The following is a 21,222-nucleotide window of genomic DNA, read 5'->3' as shown; positions in this document are numbered from 1 at the left end:
TCTGTTTGGCTTTTTGATTCCTGATTGACACATTCACTGCCAGGCAGAGATAAATGCTGCTGGGAGGACAATGTTGATCCGCTCTGACTATTCTTGTGAAGGACTTTTGAAGAATAATAAACAAAAACACATTGGTGTGCTTAAGTGTCTGAATAGAACTGGAGATAGAGAGGGGAGCAGAGTGCTTTACATAGGCTGGCAAGTCGATTGAAGAGTTAATTGTCTGGGTGTACAATGAGTTTATTCTGACTGAAAACAAAGAGCTCCCTCTTCCTAGGCCTGGTCCTTCAAAAGCAAACGTGTCAAAAGGGGTCTGGAGCAGCACTCTGTATTAATAGCGATGCTATAGTCTCTGGGATTTGGCAGCTTTAATATTGTTGAATCCCAAGATTCAGATAGGATCTCCCAAAAGCTCAAAGTCCTCATTTACTGCTTAAGTTCTCAAGGTGCTTCTACAGTAATTAGCCAAAACAAACCTGCCCTCTAACTTCTCATTCTTTGGAGCTTTCAGCAAATAGCTCCTTTTGAAAAATAAAGGCACAGCAAGATATTACCCTTCAGACACAACACCGTAGACACTTTCCCCAAAATGAGATCTAGTTTTATATTATTTCAATTATGTATCATTTAACAGGAGTCAGTTTAAACAACACAAGTGGCTCTGTATGTCTCATACTTGGGAAGGCACAGAATGCCAGTCCACATCTGCACCTGCATTTCAGAGTTTGCACTATAATAGGTCAAACCAACACAATGTCCAAACACACCCCCCTGCCTCTGGGAAAGTTGAGATCCAGATTCAGATTTGAACTTTGCAGGTTGAACCAAGCCCTATGGTAATTACCACTTAAATACCTGAGTCACTTCTATAAGTTATGTAAACCTTGCCGATGAGAAGAAAAAAAAAATAATCTTCCTAGTACTGCTGCATGGAGGACAATGCAGCTGAAAACTAAGCCATTATACTTTATCACTTTCATGGCAAAACTCTTATGAATTTTGGTGCCAGTGCAGGGAGACACATACACGTTACTCTAGGAACAAGCATCAGCCATGAAGGCTCGAAGAATTAAGTTTAGCTGGTCGTGAACATTCTAGTGATGTAAATTTGTTTCAGTACTTGTGAAAAGCTGTTGTTTTAACCCACTAATAGAAATATAGCACTTCAAATATTTTTCCTCAGGTATATGGGCATGCTTCCAAGCAGAATACAAAGCAAGAATCTTAGAATAATTAAACTTAGCATTTAGAGCACTCACCTAATTCAAATTTGAGACACACCTTTTGCTCTCCCCTTTTTCAAGCTGAAATCCCAGCTATAGTGCTATCAAACAATTTGGGACAAAAGCAAGGAGCCACAAGTTTATGTGACTTTGCAGTACACAAGTCTATTCTTTTTCTATTAAGTAATAAATGAGGGGTTCAAAACCTCAAAACCTGTGAAATAAAGGTTTCTTGGGTTTCAGCCAGTTTCTCACCAAATTGTGAACAGTAAGACACAGTCTTAACCAATTTTGGAGGCTTGGAGTTTTGAACAAGAAGCAGCAGTATCTCTCAAGTAGCCTAAATACAGAGGTAATTCAGAACAAGGAACCTGTACAGTCCTGCTGTTTTGAACTTAACTAGAATTTTCAGTTGATTTTGCAGCCAAAGTCCAATACTGAGATCTTTTCTATCAAAGCAGTTTGTCCATAAGAGATGGACATAGAAGCAAATGATCAGATTTCTATTTGGTTAACGGACCATTTCTAAGGTCAAATACAAGGAAGCCTGGGTGGCGAAGACCTGTAAGTTCACATAGATTTACCTTATGCCATTTTACAGTTTTCAGACTCCACAATCAAATTCCCACCCAAAAGGCAAAACAAGTTTCTTCAAAGATTTGGACATGATGTGAAAATAAGTGTCCAAAGCCAGATTTGAACTTTATCTCCAAAAAAAAAAAAAAAAAAAAAAAGCAGGTAGTAAAAGTCAGGGTAGTTTGAGACCATCTCCATTTTAGAGTTGCACAAAAAGCTTTGTTTTGATCAATGTGAAATCACTCTCAAGCTGTGAAGGCATTGTCCCCCCACCATCTTCAGAGACTTGTTATTCTCACCCTCCCCCAACATTCCCCATTCCCTGCAGCAGTTTCATTTGTGAAGCCAGACAGAAATCACATGGCATTGTATGACTTAGAAATAAACTTTGTTGTCATCAGCCCTGACCTACAGAACCAAGCCTTAACTCCTTCAGTTATGCCCCTTCCCAAAGAAGAATGGCATCTAGCTTGGCAATGGTTTTCATTGTCTTAAGTCAAACCCTTCAATTCACTCCCGAAGTGGCTCAAATTTCCAGAAGGAAAAAAAAAAAAAAAAAAAAAGAGCAAAATCTTCAAAAAATTTGCTTATCATCCATTTAAAGGCTCTTGAGGGAGCTGCTGAGATGCAAGTCATATATTTTTGTTAATCTACTATTTCCACTGCACCAGATTTTACCATTTCGCCCTTGGAGCCAAGTTCCTCCCTTCCCTCAAAGTGTCAGAATTCTTTGGAAGAAGGCAGTGTTGCCCTGGTATTGCTGCATCTTTTCTATCCTGTTGCTGTTCTTGCCCCCCTGCTGAGATAATAAAAAAGTAATTTCTTAATAGCTGTATAAACTGTGCAATGCTTTCATATTGAAAAACAAGTAAATTCCAAATCCCACTGTGTCAGAATTCATCCTCCCTTGTATTTTTCATATACTTCATGAAATCAGCTAGGCAGCAGCTGGGACAACACTAAAAGCTCTCTTTGGCCTAGAGTCCATTGGCCTTGCTTGTACAGCTTGTCTAGAAATGCTACACGTGAATGACATACATTCACATGCAAACCTGTTTATTTCACTGCAGATCGTTTCAGAACATGGCATTTTGCAGTACACAAGCTGCAAGCCCATCCTTGCCAGCCACATGAGCATGTTTAAAAAACGCTAGTTCAACTGCTTATTGAGGAAAGCAAAGTGGAGCAAAGCTCAGAGTCCCAGCTCAGTTTCTGGCTCTGCTTGTGTCATCTGGTTAAGTTTTCAGACAGGATCACAGCTTGCCTGTCACAGCAGACCAAGGTTTCTCAGCTTAAAGCAGTATTATACACAGCTAAAGACAAGAAGCTGCAACCAGCACTAAGCGTGGCTATTGTCCTCGTGTACCAGCAGCAATTTCAGTGGCTTAAAAAGCTCAGCTACAATGACACACAAGAAAGCTATCAGAATCCCTTCAAACCTAAAAAACTCATAGAACCTGCAGAAAGAGGCTCCCTATGGAAGCAATGGATATTTTTTGTTCAGCTGCATACTTCATTGTCCTTCAAAAGTCTAATGTCATCCCCTACTGATACACATACCCCAGGAGAAATGAAGGGATAGCTAAAAGCAACAAGAGGACTGGATGGCTTTTGGGACTGGCCATAGGTACACAGCATTAAAAAATACCTATTACCAAAAATCATGACTGCCTCATGCTTGCTGAAGAATCATGACGTCTCCTAATGGACGATGGCAGCTGGCTGTGGGGATGGTACTCAGTTTCAAAACTAAGTCTCCAAGGCTCATTTTGACCAGCAGACACCTTCATGGGTCAACTGGCATAAAAAAAGCCTTGCTGCGGTAAACGCAACCTAGCAATTATATGGTTGTAAATCCAGCACTTCCCTTTTTCTCTAAAGAATCGAGCTAATGGAGAGGAAGAATAGGAATATCCTTATTCTTTAGGGAGATAAACAATTGAAAGGAAATAAAACAGCTGTAATAAACAGTGAATAAAGAAGAATTAGGCCTTACATCTGTGTAAGAAAAGTTGTATCCAAGTGCATATCAATATAGGCTACAACCAAATTATTTGGAAAAGGTGATGCCAATCCACAGAGGGGATGCTGGGCCATCTTGTCCCAAGAAGGAGCACTGTCCATAGTAAAAGGGAGAAAAGGAAGGTGACTCAGAAGAAGCACTATGGTTTACAGCTGCCACAGACAGTCCCAGCACTAAGCTTCACAGGACAAGTGGAGAAGACAGAACACAGGAAAACAGAGCAGCAATATTATAAGAGGCGGGTAAATCACAGTCCCCCTTCAGCAAGAGTTGCAGTACACACTATTAGGAATGTTTGTTGGAGTTCTTTTTCATAATGGGAACACCTCCAAAGTGTCAGTGTTACACTGTGAAGTGAGTGATGAGATCAAGGAATCAGCAACAGCCAGCATTGAGAAAGTTTAAAAATAGATTGAAGGAAGGGAAAAGGAGGAAGAGAGGTATAGTTTTCATCACTTCCTACTTGGTAGAACATATTTTTATCTCACTCTGTAAGCACTAGAAGTGAGATACATACTGCAAGATTTTAAACCGCAGTATCTTAATTGCGATCCATCTTCCATTTGGCTTATTGCCTTGAGTGACATCTGAAATAAAACAGGGAGCAAAGAAATTTCCACACAAAGAAATATTTCACTTAAGACACCATATCTCATAGCAAGATTTTAGCACTTAACATTGGCCCAAACTTGGAGAGAAGTTTGCAGAAAGCTCTATAACACTGTCAACAGCTGCCTGATCACAGATGGCAAAAGCAACAACCACCATATGACTGTTCAGTTTAGCTTCTCTGGTTTGATTCTACCTACAACAGATCACATCTTCTCACAGGAGTGTCTGCTTTGATGTGAAGTATTTTCTGTTCCACCTCAACACACACACCACCTCCTTGACTGCCTCTCCTGAAAGGTTTCTCAGAGTCTGCAACCAACTCCACTTTGCCAGTTCTAGGCTGCATAAGAGGCCAGATACCTGCAGCTGTGAAAAGGGCAACACATCTCTGAAAAAGCAGACAAGGACATAGTGTTTCGGATCTTAGACTGCTTTGCTGAACGAGGAAAAAAAGTAATAATTGTTATGCAAGCTTCATAAGAGCAATGATCTGATCCCAAGCTCTGGGAATGCTTTAGTAGCTATCTGAAATATACGGTGGCCTGGGGCAAGGGGCATGAAGGGTGTGATTGCAATCTCACAATCTCACTTCCCTCTCTCCCCAATATCACACGCATTCCCTTTCACTCCTCTCCTTCCAGCTCTGGTCTCTTCGAGGTAAACGCTCTATAAATTCCCCCACATCTTCAAGGAATACAGCCTATAAGTGGGGGGTGGAGATGGCAGCAAATTTCCCAGATCAATGGCCATTTGAAATTCAGACATATGGCTGAAGCCCTACAGCTGCATGTGTTAATTACCACACGTGTCCCCAGTAAAGCAGTCTGTTAAACACAAAAAGAAAACAGAAGAGAAAAAAGCCGTTCCAAGGGATTAAGTAAATAGTCTAAATTTTTGATCCTGCTCCCCCAGACACATGCCTACATATAAAAACACTAGCTCCCTTCCTTTCTCCCAACACCTGCGTGCTGAAGAAGCACAACTCTCCTTCCATCTCTAGCCTATCTCAAAAGCGTATGTTCCACCTTCCATCCCCCCCCTCCCCTGCCAAGCCTCTTCTCTCACCAGCCCCTCTCCCATTCTCCTTTAGAGGACTAATTCCTTGCTGACAACCAGACTAGTTTTGGGCTTACAATACGCCTTTTCATTTCCTCGCAGGCGAAGAGAATGGATACCTCGCTGCTATGCCTGTATCACATGTGTGCAAATGAGAGAAAGGCAAAAAAACCTAACTGTATTTTTTTCACTGCTCGTTTCTACAGGTTCCCACCCATCCCTCCCCAGCATCATTAAAAGTGGAGGTTCAGAGCTTCAGCGATTATGCACAACTATGCTCTCTAGTTCTATTGCCCTGGTTAGTTCACCTCAGGATCTGAATTTAGTCTAAAGCAGTTTTTGTATTTGATTATGAAGCTAAAGGAATAGTTTTTCTATATGAGGGAAGGGATGTGGAAGAATGGAGGGAGGCAGATATGCAGCGTAACTGAGTAGTGCTGGGAGGACCTCCAAAGGATCTAACATGCTTCAGAAGTAAATCTGTATGTACAGAATGAAGCAAGTCTCAAAAATGTACACAGTTAGGGTACAACTGACACATCCTCAAAATTAAATTTTTTTTTAAAGAGGAGGAAGGTTATTCCTCAAAGTTACAGACTGCCAGACATCTACAGATTGACTGTTCAAAATCAGCCCAAGACAACTGATCTTAAACATCATCATTTAAAAGTATATTTGTGAGCAGCTGAACAATCAAGATGAAACCTGTCAAGTCTTCACACTTGAGAATTGTTTTGCTGCAACACCTAAAGGTCTCATCAGAATCTGAGCACCAAACTGAGCACAGTTATGTGTCATAAGAGACATGGACACAACTCTGAGAAATTCAGTCTGTCAGGAAGACTTCTCTCATCACTAGCCTTTATCAAAGCATTTTGCAATACATCTCCCTTGCTGTCAACATAAACAAAACCCCAGATGAGCTCATGGAGGGAAATTATTATTCCAGCTATTTGTCCTAAAGAAGCTTTAATTCCCATAGGTGTGATTTTGATGACTTGAACAAACATTGTGGTTGCCTCTCCAGCTTCCCTCTGTCTTATTTACAAGCACACATGCTCTGCATGTATCCAAGCTTTCCCATCAAAACTTTATAGTTTATCTCCCTTACAGAGAAACCTCGACAGAGCTCATGAGGCAAAGAAGTCAAAAGAAAAGTATTTCCAGTCACTCAACTGAGTCCCTGCAGCCACAACAAAATACAGTTCTCATTGCATTACTCTGACTTGAAAAAACACCACCACTAAAGTTTAGATGTCTAGATCCCTCTGCAGGATGTAAATACTCAAACAAAATAGGGTCGTGCTAGGCTGATACAAGAAAACAACTTCTAGCTTCACTTATCTGCAAACACAGCAATTTCTCCAATTTATCCTCAGGTTTATTTTTAAGAAACAGCTACCAAAGACAGGAAGTCTAGGACTATTAATTTCAAAGTTATAACAACGCTGTTTAAAAGGATCTAGAGAAATACATAGCATAATAGTGTAACATTTTGGCATGCTGATCCAGACACTCAAAGAGCATGGGAAGAATTTTGTTAACAACTCTTTAAAAAAAGAAAAGGTGCTGAGGCCACATAGCTACAAAGTATTTAAATGACAAAAACAACCCACAGTCCCCAAAACTATTCCATTTCTCTGCAAGCTGTAATTGGTCAGACACCAGAAATCCGTGTATAGCACATAAACAGTTAATAATACCTTAACAGATGTTGCTTAATCAATTGTTAGTCTGCTTATTAGATCTACTCACCAGGCTGCTCGATGCCATGACTTAATCATTTAAAAAGCTTTACAGCTGTTCTTAAGACATTACAGACATGAGTAGTCTGTAGATTGCTATAATAACACTTGTAAACTACAATTTTATTAAGTCATATTATATAGACTAACCTACTGATTAGAACTGTTGCTTTATAGATAAAAAGCAGAATTCTTGCATTATATCAAACAAAATATACTTTAAAACAGAATGTGCCTTCTGCTTAAACTTGCCAATGGAACTTTCTTCAGCTTCAAATTTGATACATATGTTCTGAGGCCCACTGAAAAATGTCTCGATGAAAACTAAACAATTTCAGACACATCAGTGACGTGGGGACCCAAAAGGATTGGTTTAATTCTACTGTTTATGTAGCAAATTTGAGGTTGAATATTTCTTCTGGATCTTAATAGTTTAAAAAAATCTGTTTGATTTATTAAATGTATCTAAGTGTTTCTTAGATTGTTCTACTCTAGAAAAGTGATCCAGTATACTCAGTATTGTAAAATTACCTTCTTCTGTTCTCACAAAAATCAATCACAACCCCCAATTAAAGCTGGATTCTATCTCTGTCTTATAAAATCTGTAATATTGTCCAACTACAATATGCCATACCTGTGAAATTCACTTGCTTTCTACAATTACATTTAACTGGAACTTAATAAACAATTTTGTAGATTACATACAGTATAGGGACAGAGATAGGAACCAGACAGAATTCTGAGTATCTGCAAACTGGCAAACCTGCTGATTAAAGTATTGGTATTTTTTTACAGAACTACTTTTACAATAGATAAGCACACTTCAAACCCACCACTAAGCTTGCCTAGAATATAAATATGAACTAACCAAACTCTTATGTGCTACAATTTCCATCTACAGAATTTTTTATTCACAGCCCAATCAGGCTTTTGCAGGCCAGTGCTTTTACTGAACTCATCTCAACCAGTCACCTGAGTTTTTAATCCCAGCTTCATGAAAAGCAGCACACTGTCACATTTCTCTTAAAGATAATTTCCCACCCCCCTTGTTAAGTTTTATCAGTGTAGACTGAGAAACTGTCACCATCAGTGCATGGTAGGACAAATCAAGCTTTTGCACATCCAGAGGACTTGGAGCGTTCATGTAGCAGATGCACAGCAAATCTGCTGCTTTCAGGAAGCAGACTTATTATGCACGCATAGCACTGTCTGACTTTCCACACAGCTACACTACACATGCAGCTCTGTCCAGAAGCACCAAATTGTATGCACACACTTTGTGCACATGTGTATATTTTACCCAGAAAAGACCTGACAGAAACATGTCAGCCCCAATTTTGCATGAAAATTCTCCTTCATCTAGACTCACAAACTAGCATATCATTTATTTTAAAATAAATAAGAAGCATGAGGGACACAGAAGAATTGTTTGGGTAGCGCTGCAGACTTAATACCTATGTTCTGCAAGAAATTCATCATAAGATGGTGTTCATCAGCTAGAACCATCACTGCCCCAGTAAACATTCATGTCTTTCACCTTACCAATGAAGGTCAATACAATAATTCTCTGTCTTGTATTATCCACAAGCTCTTAAGACAACATAAAGCATTTTCTCAGTATATATGAGGTTGGAGAGGCAGGAATAATTGGGCACTTGAAGCCTGGTTTGTGTGATAGTACAGCTCTGTTTCAGATTTGATCAGTACCTGGTTGAATCCAGAAAGAACTAGAGCAGTTAAGGACCAAAGTCCCAGTCTCACGTTTTGGTCACATTTCAACTTGACGTTTTTGTCAAGATATTATCTGTCTGCGATGTACTAACCACTGTGGAGGCAGTGTGCTCCACTCCCTGTGAGCAGGTGAATTAGTGCCAGCTGCACCTGACTTCTTACCACCAGCAGACAAAGCTCCCAGGTCTCCATATACAAAGGGTTCCATTTATTTAAACCTGCTTAAGCTGTGCTCCACTTGGCTTTGCCTGAGGAGAGTGTTCACCCTTTACTGCTCAGTCTAATTACTGACTCAGACTAATGGCTCATTACTGATTCAAATTGCTCAGTCTACTGGCTGCACAACTAGGCCATTAACTTTTTCTAGAGGTAAGACTCTTGGAAGCCAGCAGGAAGGGAGCCACAGAATGGGCCAGCTTGCCCCCAGCTGCAGTGGAGGAAGTCCCTGTAACGAAGCCTGCCTTTAAGCCCATGTCTTGCAGTTAAACCCACAAAAAGGAAACCAGTTCTAGAAGTTTAATTGACAGGAATTTTAAGTTCTTCATCTTGGGTTCCTTAGTTTGCTTCAGTGTTTTCTTGTAGGCTGCAAACTCACTGGGCAAAGTTTTTCACAACTCCATACAAGAGTTATGTCTACATGCAAGATAGTGAGTGTAAAATGAGCTCAACTCAGGCTTTGCCTTCTGTGGGGCCAGAGCTTACATTCCACCAACATCACTGTACCTGCCCCAGGCTCGGAGAACTGTAGATGCTGTTGCCAGCTTCTGCAATAGGGAAATAAAGCTAGTCAAAACAGGCCTGGAGCTTTATGCCCTGCAACAGACTTTATGAAAGAAAAAGGGAGTTCATACCACTCAAGACTCTTCATGACTGACACTGAGAGTTTATCCAGCCCATACTTACCCTGTACTTGCCTCATCTTTTAATCCCACAATACAGAGCTAGGCCTTCTTTCTCATTTCCTTCACTCAGTTGATTTAAAAATGGTACCAACACCTCTCACACAGTGTCCAGAACAATTCACAATCACTAACAAACTAGTATCCCCACTTCAATATAAATATATATATATATATATATTTATTTTTAATTTTTTGTGTTCCTCTTCACTCATTTCCAATCTCTCCACTTGTAACTCACTCAGTTTTCCATTTTAAGAAGGCAGACCAAGTGACTTTCTGGAGATAAGCAATTACACAGCTGCTTTTTACATCTCTTGTCTTCTGACCAGCCAACTTTTTCAAACCTGCCTGGTGACTGTGAAAACACCCCTCATAGCCACAATATGCCAAATCTGTAGCTTTGAGCTCCTAAAGCCCCAGCATTCCACAGATAAAGAAAATAAAGTTTTGGTTTGTGTTTGCTTGTTTTGTTTCAAACATGTGGCACAATTTCACTTTGGCTGGAAAGGAACATTCTGCATTCTTCAGGCAGGGAAGAAATCCAGTCATGTTGGCTCCAAGGATGCCTTTCACTGCTTCTTAAAACATTAACAACCTCTCAGTGGGAGAGAGGGGGAAGATCCAGCCCTCTAGGGGACAGCGTGCATCTTCCAAGTCTCTCAGGCCTTTCAAGCTGAGCAGCAACTGGAGTAAATTAGTCCAAGAAGTTCCTTATGAGAAAGGATAGTACAAGGAACAAGCAGAATAAGGAACAGACAGCAACAGAAATCTGCATGTTCTGCATATCCTAATCCCATCCAAGAATAACAGCATTCCTTGACTAAGGTCCTGGAAACTTGGGCTTCACTTGCAGGCTGAATTCAGCATAGAAAGGACAGTGGTAAATGTCTGAGCTGCAAAGTCCACACACTGAGCGTGTCCTGGAGAACCTGGGTTTCCATTCCACCTCACACAATCATGTCTCCGTCTCCCAGGGCCCAGGTCTGCTCAGCCTTCCAGCAACAGAACACTTCCTAGACACAGAACAAATCAGTATGTGCTATTCTAGCACTTTAAGCTTGGTGCCAATTTAATTTGATTTAAATTACCTTACAGGGTAAATTGTATGAGTAACTGGCATTGCATCATACAGCAATAGCAGCAATGTAAACATGGATAATCAGAGCATGAGATTTAAAAATAAAAAGGATTTCTTGCCAGCACTCTTGCCTGTTCTCTGCAGAAAGCCTCACAGAGCCACTTCTGGAACTACATGCCAAGCCACATGACCATAAAGCCATTCCATGTTCTTTTTATCAGTAGTGAGAGCACGTGTGAGTGGAACTGCATGTTACCTTGCATCCACTGGTGACTCCAGCATACCTATTGACTCCCAGAAATTAGGGCTAAACAGGCTGGGAAAGAGGTCAAAACATTTGGAGAAAGAGTTATCACTGGTAATCAGCCTTTTTCTCCTTCCAACATTAGTCTCTTCTAAATGAGAGCTAGTGTGCTAGTAAAGTCTCCATTTACTACCCAACAGCTTAAGCCTACCAATTTGCACTGTTTCTAAGGCTGAACAGTCTCCATTCAAAAAGCTAGTTTGCCCTGAAGTCTAGAAAGGCACCAGCTTCGCACAAAGTTTATTAGCTCCATATTTTACATTCCTGTATGAATGGGACAAAAGAAATCACTTTGGGGAGCTTTAGCTCTTCCTTTTCCTCCTGAGAGCATCTATTCTGTGCCAGATAATGCTCTTTGACTCAGAGACCCTCATCCAGGGATGGGGAGAGAAGTCTGCTGTGCAGTGCAAAAAGTCCAAAAGCTCCCGAGTCAGATGGCAGTTGCCCAAAGTCACGTCCAAAGTTTCCAAGACATGCCTCTACAAGAGAAAAGCCAACACTGACAAAGTTCCTCCTAGACCCCTCCTCACCCTGCCCCTTTTGTCTTCTTGCAAAGGGCAGTCTTTGCAGAAAGAGTGTGCACACTCAGCTAGAATAGAAGGTTCTGTGCAAGCTGCCTAGCCACCTGTCTTCAGAGAAGCCAGACCTCCAAACACACACCTTGTTTCAAGGAAGCCAGGCTGTTCTCAGCTCCAACTTCCTTACAACAGGACCTGATACTGGAGTTTTGAATCAATGTAACTTAAGAAAAAGCACCAATAAGAAAGCCAAATTCATTTTTAGATTAGACATTCATCACAAGCTGAAAAAAGTTAAGTCCATCACATTTTAAACCAAACTATTTCAGCTTCTAAAAGCCCTCTTGATTTTAAAAGACCTACTCAATAATTGCTCACAAGTATTTTTTTTAACATGATGAAGAAAGGACAAAGTGGTTTGTGCAGGGGTTTCCAACAGATAGGAACAGATTCAGAATTACACAAGACAAAAAGTTTACATGATTGCTTGAAGCCTGCAGGCCCAAAGAGAAACATTTTCCTTTTCTTGACAGCTACTGCATACGATGTTTCTGCAGCCACGTGACCAAGTGTACCACTCTTGAAACAGGACGCCACAGGCAGCACCAAGGAGAATCAAATTATACTAAATTTTTTAGATTATTAACCATTGTAAATGGCATTAAAGGTTAATAAAGGCAGTGAAGTAGGAAAAACAAGCTCAGATGTTTTCCTCTTTTGCTTCTGTTTCTTACGAAAGCCCATGTCAGCTGCTTCTAATTCTAGAAGAACAGATCAGGACTACTCAGGTAGGAAGCCCACAAACAACCCCCACTCAAAAACAACACACATTTCCAGAGCTACTTGATTTGCTTCTGCTTCAAGCTAGACTAGCAATGATTGCATTAACAGAATGATAACACATGCAGGTGCCAATTATACATTAACACATAATTACAGGTTTATAGAGACATATCCTTATCTAAAATAAGAAGCAGACTTCAGCACTCAGTCTTAACCAAGTAGTTTTCCTTGCATCTTTCTTCTCTGTAACTTTTCCTAAGCTACCACTAAGACTGTAAAGCAGATATGCCCAAAGTGCATCACTGCTTCAAACATAGCAACCTATAATTCCTGTTAAGTGTTTTCAGGACTTGATTGACAGTCCGAGCATGGAAGATGTGCTTCAAATTACAGCATGAGCATAAAGGCAGGCGTTTTCCTGCATTTTGAAGTGTCAGGAATAATTGGTTTAGTGCGTCAGCAGTAAAAAACCTGCTTCAGATATCGAAACAGGAACTTCTCCCAGGAAACGGCCTTCACCCTCACCAGCCGGAGTGAGGATGCATTCAGCACTGTTTTCTTGCAGTAAGGAGACAAACTCCAAAGTTTACTCTAAATGAGGGATAAAAGGGTAAAGTGTTGAATATCAGGGTGTGGAGAAGGCTTAAAGACAAACTTGACTGCTCATGAATGTATACTTCAGCAGTCACCCCTCCCAAGACTATTTTAATGAATGCAAAACAGAGGACACAGAGAAGGGCTACAAATCCACACAGTAGAAGGAAAACACCACCACATCTAGTGCCTTGCTCAGGAAAGCCAAGGGCTGAAGAAAGGAGTGTAAAGGAGTACCAATGCCTAATGCACCAAAGAGTGAAGTTTCCAAGCACAGCTAGAGTTTAATCTAGCACTGTTCCAGCTGGCCAGAGGGTTTTCTGCTCTGTTAGGAACCTCACCTTTCAAAGCATATAAAGCCACAACCGTGACATTGTCACCCCCCACTCCCAGTGTACCAGTCATACCAATAGACTTCCTAATCTCTGGGGATTTTACTGAGAAACAGTAGTAAACTTCAGGGTGAATGAGCAGAGGTTATTCTGTGCCAGCCACCCCTCTGGGAAGGTCTGCTTTCATGCACTATATCTCAGCTGATGAGCAGAGAGCAGAAAGCACCATTTTCTACTCCAGAGGGTGGTGCACAGACAGACCGTCATCTTATTCCTCTTACTGAAGGGGGAGGTCTAAAGGCACGTAAATCTCCTGCACACCCAGCTGATTTGGAACTCAGGTTCTAAGTTCTCACGGGGCTTGGCTGGGCAGCTGCTACTACAAAATAAGTTGCTGAAGCATAGGACTCCACTCACCTTTCCTTCCTGAATTACCCTGGCTTGATGGTTTATCAGTTACAGAACCTAAAGGGGAGGAAAAAGACAAAAAAAAAAAACAGACATCTATTTAGATGCTGCATGACCACACAGAACATGTAATGTCACATTAATACAGTCAATATCTCAACCCACAAAGTGTCTGCTTTGATTGTCAACAGCTCAGTTTAGAATTCAGAGAGCCTGTGGCTTCAGCCAACTGGAATAGCATAAGGAAGTTTTATGTGTTAAGATGTCAAAATAGGATGAGGGTAAACAAGAAATCTTTAACAGCTGGATCGAGTGATTTGAAAGAGCTCAACACAGCACTGTGCTAGTAAGAAACCTGGAATAAATCCAAGGGCAAGGAGGAAAGATCAATAAGAGTCACTTATTTCATTTGCAAATGTCAGGAAAAACAAATCAAAACCAGGTGGGGAGAGTGTGCAGAGAATGCAAGGGGCAGTATTCTAGAAGAGAGGGATTAAGTGGGACAATTTGCAGAAAATAGATTTCAACCAACCCCTGAACATCTCCAGCTGTTTGAGACAGGACATTTAATAAGATCCAGCGTGTACGTGAATAGAATACATCTTGAGCTTTTTAATATAACTTAGATCTTCACATAGTATATATGATTCTACACTTGTTTCTGCAGATTGCTTTAGTGCTTCATCACACAGTTTTTCACTAAAACTTGAAATGATAACAGAAGCTTTTAGAACAAATCCATTACCAAACCGTATAAAAAATTATGACAAGCATTTTTGGTTTTGTTGTTGTTTTGCTTTTTGGAATAGCTTTATTCACAGGAAACTGATTCTTCCATGCACCATTACTGAACAATTCCAGTGATTAGTTATTACCGTTCATTCAGGAAACATGGATCAAAAGTCAGCTCCCAAAGAAAGCAGCTCTGACAGGCCTGAGAGTCTGGTCAAGACAAACTCTAAACATAAACTCTGTTGCCCAGGCACTTTCACTTGCAGATCAGTTCATCACAGATCTAGTGCTGAATTACAAGTTGGAAGTGCATATCCAGTATTATTCATCATAGGCCTAACACCTATGTCTCCTATAGTACAACATTACTTTACTTTCCTGGTAACACAATTTTATAAACATCTCAAGACTAAATGAATAGATCAACAAAACTCTAAAACATGACCTACCAAAACCATATATTGGGAATGGTGGAAGAAAGTAATATTTCTAAGGCTTAAGCCAAATTACTGTAGCATTTCACCTTACACAAAACCAGGACATTAATCTTTTTTTGTGTGTCCCTGTGAAACATCAAGCATCCCCTTAAGTCACAATGGTCCCCAGATAGCTATCCCACTCAACTCAAACCCTCATGCAAGTCACTATGTTTTCTTATTACCACAAAATACTCTACAACAAAGAGGACACTGAAAAAGGTGAGAAAGATCCAAAAAAAAAATCCAAAAATGTGATTGCTGTCATGCTCAAACATACTACAGGGCCATATGAAAATCTAGAGCCCAACCTCATCCCATTTGAGCCATGGGCTGCTGCCACATTGAATGGTGGGGAGGAAAAGAAAACATAACTCTGTTTTAAATAGAGAAAATGATGGATTTGGGCCCAGTAGACCATAGGGTGGCAAAGCAGTGTCAGGCTGAGATCCCAGAAGCACATCACTTAATAAACCCATGAGTAACAGCCTGGCTCTGGACCCCCTTCTTGTGAGCTGTGGTGCAAGCACAGTGCTGTCCAGCCCCATGACAAAAACATGGGGATCCTGGGGCTGAGCAACATGATCAGAAGACCCAAATTCATTGTAACAACAAGACCCCAGATTTGGGATTAAGTAGTGAACAACTACCAGTTTCTCACAGAACCGTCTTATCAAACTTTTAATGCAGTCACTCTGCAAGCAAAATGACCCCACGGCCCACTCAATACAGCCCAAGAACCACTTCTTTAAAATACAGCTCACGGAAAAATGTTACCCCATCTGTTAAAGAAATCTCTGGTGTACACAGCAACAGTACAACTCTTGCCTTGACTACCACAGGTTGATACTTCAGTGGTTTTCCACAGTGAGCCTTGCAGGAGAGTCTGTACCCCAACTGCAGGGTGGACATGCCACAGTTCAGGTGCCCATACAGCTTCCAAATGCCAGCAAGCACACAGGGAGACACAAGCACAACTGTGGTGTTAAATCAGGTAAACTGGTGAAGTCACCTGAAAAGATTAAGCACTCTAAACAGGACAATCTCCCCCAGTCCCCTTCGGTTATCAAATAAGTATTTGTTGAAACCACTCCCACAGTACCTGAACATACAGGAGTTTTGTTCTGTACAGAAGAGCCGCTAATAGGTTTGCCATCAGGTGTCACACACCAGCAGTATCCAGTGTAGGTATGGCACTGCACCTGTTTGATAAAACAAAGAGCCGGCATTTCATTTCTCTCTCTACCACCCACCACTTTTATTATAATCCAGCACCTTAGTGGAAGTCCCAACCCAGACACATCACAAACACATGCTTCAGAGTGAGGAGGTCACAAAAAATAGTATCTTTGATATTATCTTTTCTTTCTCCCATCACCTCCTGCCCCAAAGAAAGGTTATTTCTCTTACTCCAACTCCTTTTGCTGCAATTCAGGAGGCAAAAGAAGTTACAATAGTCAGTTGAGAACCCTTTATACTGGGGATGCAGCAGTTGTGTCTCAGTTCATTCCACCCTCTGCTAAATGCCATTTACTGTTTACCATTAAATGTTCGTCCCACTGCATCCCAGCTGGGATGTGGAAACACCACTCTGGCCCAGTTCCACAGCTGCTGCCTGAAAACAGCATTTGTGGGCATTTCAAGAGCATTTTGTTCAGTAAACACGGATGGGAAAATGCAACATAGATTTGTTATGTTAACAAAGCTTCTCCAGACAGACTTAAACTCTCTCCTGTTACTATGTCAACCTAGGCAGTAGGAACAAGGTCCAGCATTCTTGCTTTTCATGTATTGGCAAGTACTGAAGAACATTTATGAAGGCTCTAATGAGCCAAAAGGTACGCAGCATAAGATTCATCTTGCTTGACTGTAAAGCTCTACTTCTGAACTAAACATCTGGAGTTGCCCAGTTCCTTCCTTCATGACAGCAGGACACCAGAACAACTAGTTCAGATATGGATCTCTAACAGAAGTCAGAATAGATAAATCCCAATCTAGCAGACTGGTCTTAGTAATATCTAAGCAGATACTAGTTCAGTGGCACTATAGTTTCATCTAGTTTAATAAAACTAATTACAGTCTTGGCCTCAGCTTTCACTGAGTGGTCAGCATGTGGATGAAATTCAGGATGCCTTTGACTTCCCTTGAGACAAAAGTAAATTATCATCATACAGCCATCTGTGTAAATACTAACAGGTTCCAAAATCCTTTCTAGCAAACACACTTTCAGTTGTGGCTGAGTGTGCACATCAGTATTTCCAGCATCACAGAATGTTAGGGATTGGAAGGGACCTCGAAAGATCATCTAGTTCAATCCTCCTGCCAGAGCAGAAACACCTATATGAGGTTACACAGGAATGTGTTTGGGCAGGTTTTGAATGCCTCCAGAGAAGGAGACTTCACAGCGTCCCTGGGCACCCTGTTCCAGTGTTCTGTCATCCTCACTGTGAAGAAGTTTCTTCTCATATTTAAGTGGAACATCTTGTGTTCCAGTTTGTACCCACTGCCCCTTGTCCTATCATTCATTGTCACCAAGAAGAGCCTGGCTCCATCCTCATGACACTCACCCTTTATGTATTTATAAACATCAATGAGGTCACCCCTCAGTCTCCTCTTCTCGAAGCTAAAGAGACCCAGCTCCCTCAGCGTTTCCTCATAAGGGGGATGCTCCACTCCATCGTCTTCGTGGCTCTGCGCTGGACTCTGTCCAGCAGTTCCCTGTCCTTCTTGAACTGAGGGGCCCAGAACTGGACACAATATTCCAGATGTGGTCTCACCAGGGCGGAGTAGAGGGGAAGGAGAACCTCTCTTGATCTACTAACCACCCCCCTTCTAATACACCCCAGGATGCCATTGGCCTTCCTGGCCACAAGGGCACAGTGCTGGCTCATGGTCATCCTGCTGTCCACCAGGACCCCCAGGTCCTCTTCCCCTACACTGCTCTCTAATAGGTTGCTCCCCAACTTATGCTGGAACCTGGGGTTGTTCCTACCCAGATGCAAGACTCTACATTTTCCCTTGTTATATTTCAATAAATTTTTCCCCACCCGACTCTCCAGCCTGTCCAGGTCTCGCTGGATGGCAGCACAGCCTTCTGGCGTGTCAACCACTCATCCCAGCTTGGTGTCATCAGCAAACTTGCTGACAGTGCACTCTAGTCCCTCATCCAAGAGGTTGATGAATATATTGAATGGTACTGGTCCCAGTACCGACCCTTGAGGGACTCCACTAGATACAGGCCTCCAACTGGACTCTGCCCCATTAACCACAACTCTGTCTTCTTTCCTTCAGCCAGTTCCCAGTTCATTTCACTACCTGATCATCCAGACCACAGTTACTCAGTTTAGCTGTGAGGATGCTGTGGGACACTGTGCTAAATGCTTTACTGAAATCAAGGTAGACCACATCCACCACTTCACCATCATCTAGCCACCTGCTCATGTCATCATAAAAGTCTGAGGCTGGTTAAGCATGACTTCCCCTTGGTGAAGCCATGCTGACTGCCCCTAATGACCCTCTTATCCCTGATATTCCTTGAGATGGCACCAAGGATATATTGTTCCATCACCTTTCCAGGGACGGAGGTGAGGCTGACCGGTCTATAGTTACCCAGGTCCTCCCCCTTGTCCTTTTTGAAGACTCAACTGACATTTGCTTTCCTCTAGGCCTCAGGCACCTCTCCCGTTTCCCACAACTTATCAAAGATGATGAAGAGTGGCCTAGCAATGACTTCAGCCAGCTCCCTCAGCACCCGCGGGTGCATCCCATCTGGACTCATGAATTTATGGATGTTCAGATTGCTCAATTGCTCCCTAACCCAGTCCTCATCAACCAAGGCAAACTCCTCCATTGTCCTGACTTCCTCTGGGGCCTCAGGGGTACAGGGCTCCTCAGGACAGCCTCTGGCAGTGTAGACAGAGACAAAGAAGGCATTCAGTAACTCTGCCTTCTCTGTATCTTCTGTCAGCATCATGAAACGGTATAGAAATGCCTGTGTTAGTATAAGCTAGAGATTGCTCCTCCAATACATTTTTGAAAAAAGCGCCACAAAATGAGACCACTTCAGAAACTGCCTTTCTATTTTACTTGTAAATTGAATTCTGTCCATTCTTTTTCTCCAAACAAGTTCACTGAAGCCAATTTCCCATTCCAGTCCTCTCCCCACAGAAGAGTGATGAGATGTTTGTGCTGCTCCTTTATTAGGGATCCTTTGGAGCTAAATCAATCATTCCCCCTTGCTGACAGCTACCTTTGATTCCCTAAGGGAGCAGAGTTTGTTCAGAGACAGTCTTTTTAAAAGGCTTTGAGTATCACATGATACACGATCTAAGAGCAATTATAACATGGTACTGTGTGTTTATCTTGCATTTTACTGAAGTGCAAATCAATCATTTTGCCTCTAGAAAATTCACTTTTAGCAGCCAAAAATCAAGAATAACTTCATGTGCCCATGTTACTAAAGTCACTGTCACTGCTATGTGTATACTTTCATTTTTATTCCCTCAATATATCACAAAACTGATTGCAAATTACTCAAAAGCACTATGAACATAATTAACAATAATCAAGTTGCAAAACATCTCTTATTGCTCCATCTGAACAACCGCACATTCAAAGTGAGTGTGATGGAACTGCTTGGGTTTCTGTGTTTAGTGTTTATCTTGGGGATCACAAGCACATGACTGTATTCCCAACAGCACAAGAAGCTGTCTTTACATCTGAGCATTAAGTGTAAAAATATTAACCAGAGATGAAGCCACATTCCAACACAGGGTCTTGAATTCATAGGGCAAGTCTATTCCATGTTACATTACAGAAAAAAATCCAGTGTACCCAGCATTTAAAAAATTCAAGTCTTAGTGACTTCGGAGACCTTCAGCCAAGCCTTCAGAAAATAACAAAGTACATGGCAGAGGAGTTAAAAAAAGATATTGACTTCAATTTAGGATAGGTGCATTAACTAAGAGCATGTTATGCAACTCATCTTAATGCAAGGCTACCAATTACATACACTCATTTACGCAAGCCAAGCAAATTACATCCATAAAAGCGAAGTAATTTTGTAAATAACTAAGCTAATGAATGCTGATCTTCCTTGGACTGGTATCCCATGACTCTTTCTTTCCCTTGCCACCTTAAAAAAAAAAAAAAAAAAAATCTCAGGTTGACAGGACTTCCACAACCACCACATCTTCTACTGCAGTACCAAAGGACTTCCCTACTATGGAAAACAGCAGCAATTAAATCTCAGTCCTTATCCTAAAGGCCAGAAAACTACCTGTGAAGAACAAACACTTCAGAAACCTCAAAAGTCACTGCAGTTGGCATTCCTGAATGTCTTCATGTTGAGAGATGCTATGTTTCACCATGATACATGACCAGGTCTCAGCATATTTAGGTGTCAGAACAACAGTGGCCTACAACCTAAAGTTTGCAGCTTAAAGGCTGGGGTGGGGGGAAGAAATATATATATGTATATAAAATAAATAAACAAACAAACAGCTACGTTGTACTCATAGGGCACTGAAAATATGTAAAGCAATAGCTGATCCAGTATCATTTCTAAACACTGTGTGCAGCCACAAATCCTGTAAAGTGTCAAATATTCCAGAGCACCTATAGTAAGGAATCTTCAAAAATTCACATTTTTTACTTTAAATTTCGCCAATGAGTTTCCAATTATCTTAGGTTTTAATTTTAGTTTCTAAATCCTCTTTAAATCTTCTACCTGAAATTCAACTTCTTCACAACCCTACTTCCATAGTGGCAAGATTTTCAAATACTGTTATAATCAGATGAGTAACTGTGTGAAAGTGACACCTGTTTACTGCACAGATCTGATCTTCAGTTATTGAGGTTATTTGGGTCCTACCAAAATATGTGTTAGGAAAAAGTGTGTTTGACTTTTTTTGGCTCTTGGTCCTCTAAAACTAAGCATTATGTCAGAGAAAATATATTATCAGTCTTATATACAACAAACTTGATTGCTTACCAAGCTGCAGCTACAGAATGCTCATTACCACTGGAAAGGCCACATGACAGACAGAGTTTAACATCTCAAATGAACATAAATCTGTCCAACATCTGAGAATTTTAAGTTCCATAATGGGCAGAGACATAAAAACTGCA

The 21,222-nt window shown here is 41.2% G+C and overlaps 1 protein-coding gene across 9 annotated transcripts in view; it reads right to left on the bottom strand.

The window, feature by feature from the left end:
* SMOC1 (SPARC related modular calcium binding 1) overlaps positions 1–21,222 on the bottom strand; it is a 132,663-nt gene that overhangs the window by 55,263 nt on the left and 56,178 nt on the right. For all 9 annotated transcript variants that reach the window (XM_065064433.1, XM_065064426.1, XM_065064427.1 and 6 more), the window contains 2 exons: positions 16,196–16,295; positions 13,895–13,942 (listed from right to left, as the gene is read on the bottom strand). In XM_065064433.1, the coding sequence (XP_064920505.1) occupies positions 13,895–13,942; positions 16,196–16,295 (148 nt within the window). The remainder of the gene's footprint in view (positions 1–13,894; positions 13,943–16,195; positions 16,296–21,222) is intronic.

Source organism: Columba livia, chromosome 5 (assembly GCF_036013475.1).
Source record: "Columba livia isolate bColLiv1 breed racing homer chromosome 5, bColLiv1.pat.W.v2, whole genome shotgun sequence".
Lineage (NCBI taxonomy): Eukaryota > Metazoa > Chordata > Aves > Columbiformes > Columbidae > Columba > Columba livia.
This window is presented reverse-complemented; position numbering and strand designations above follow the sequence as displayed.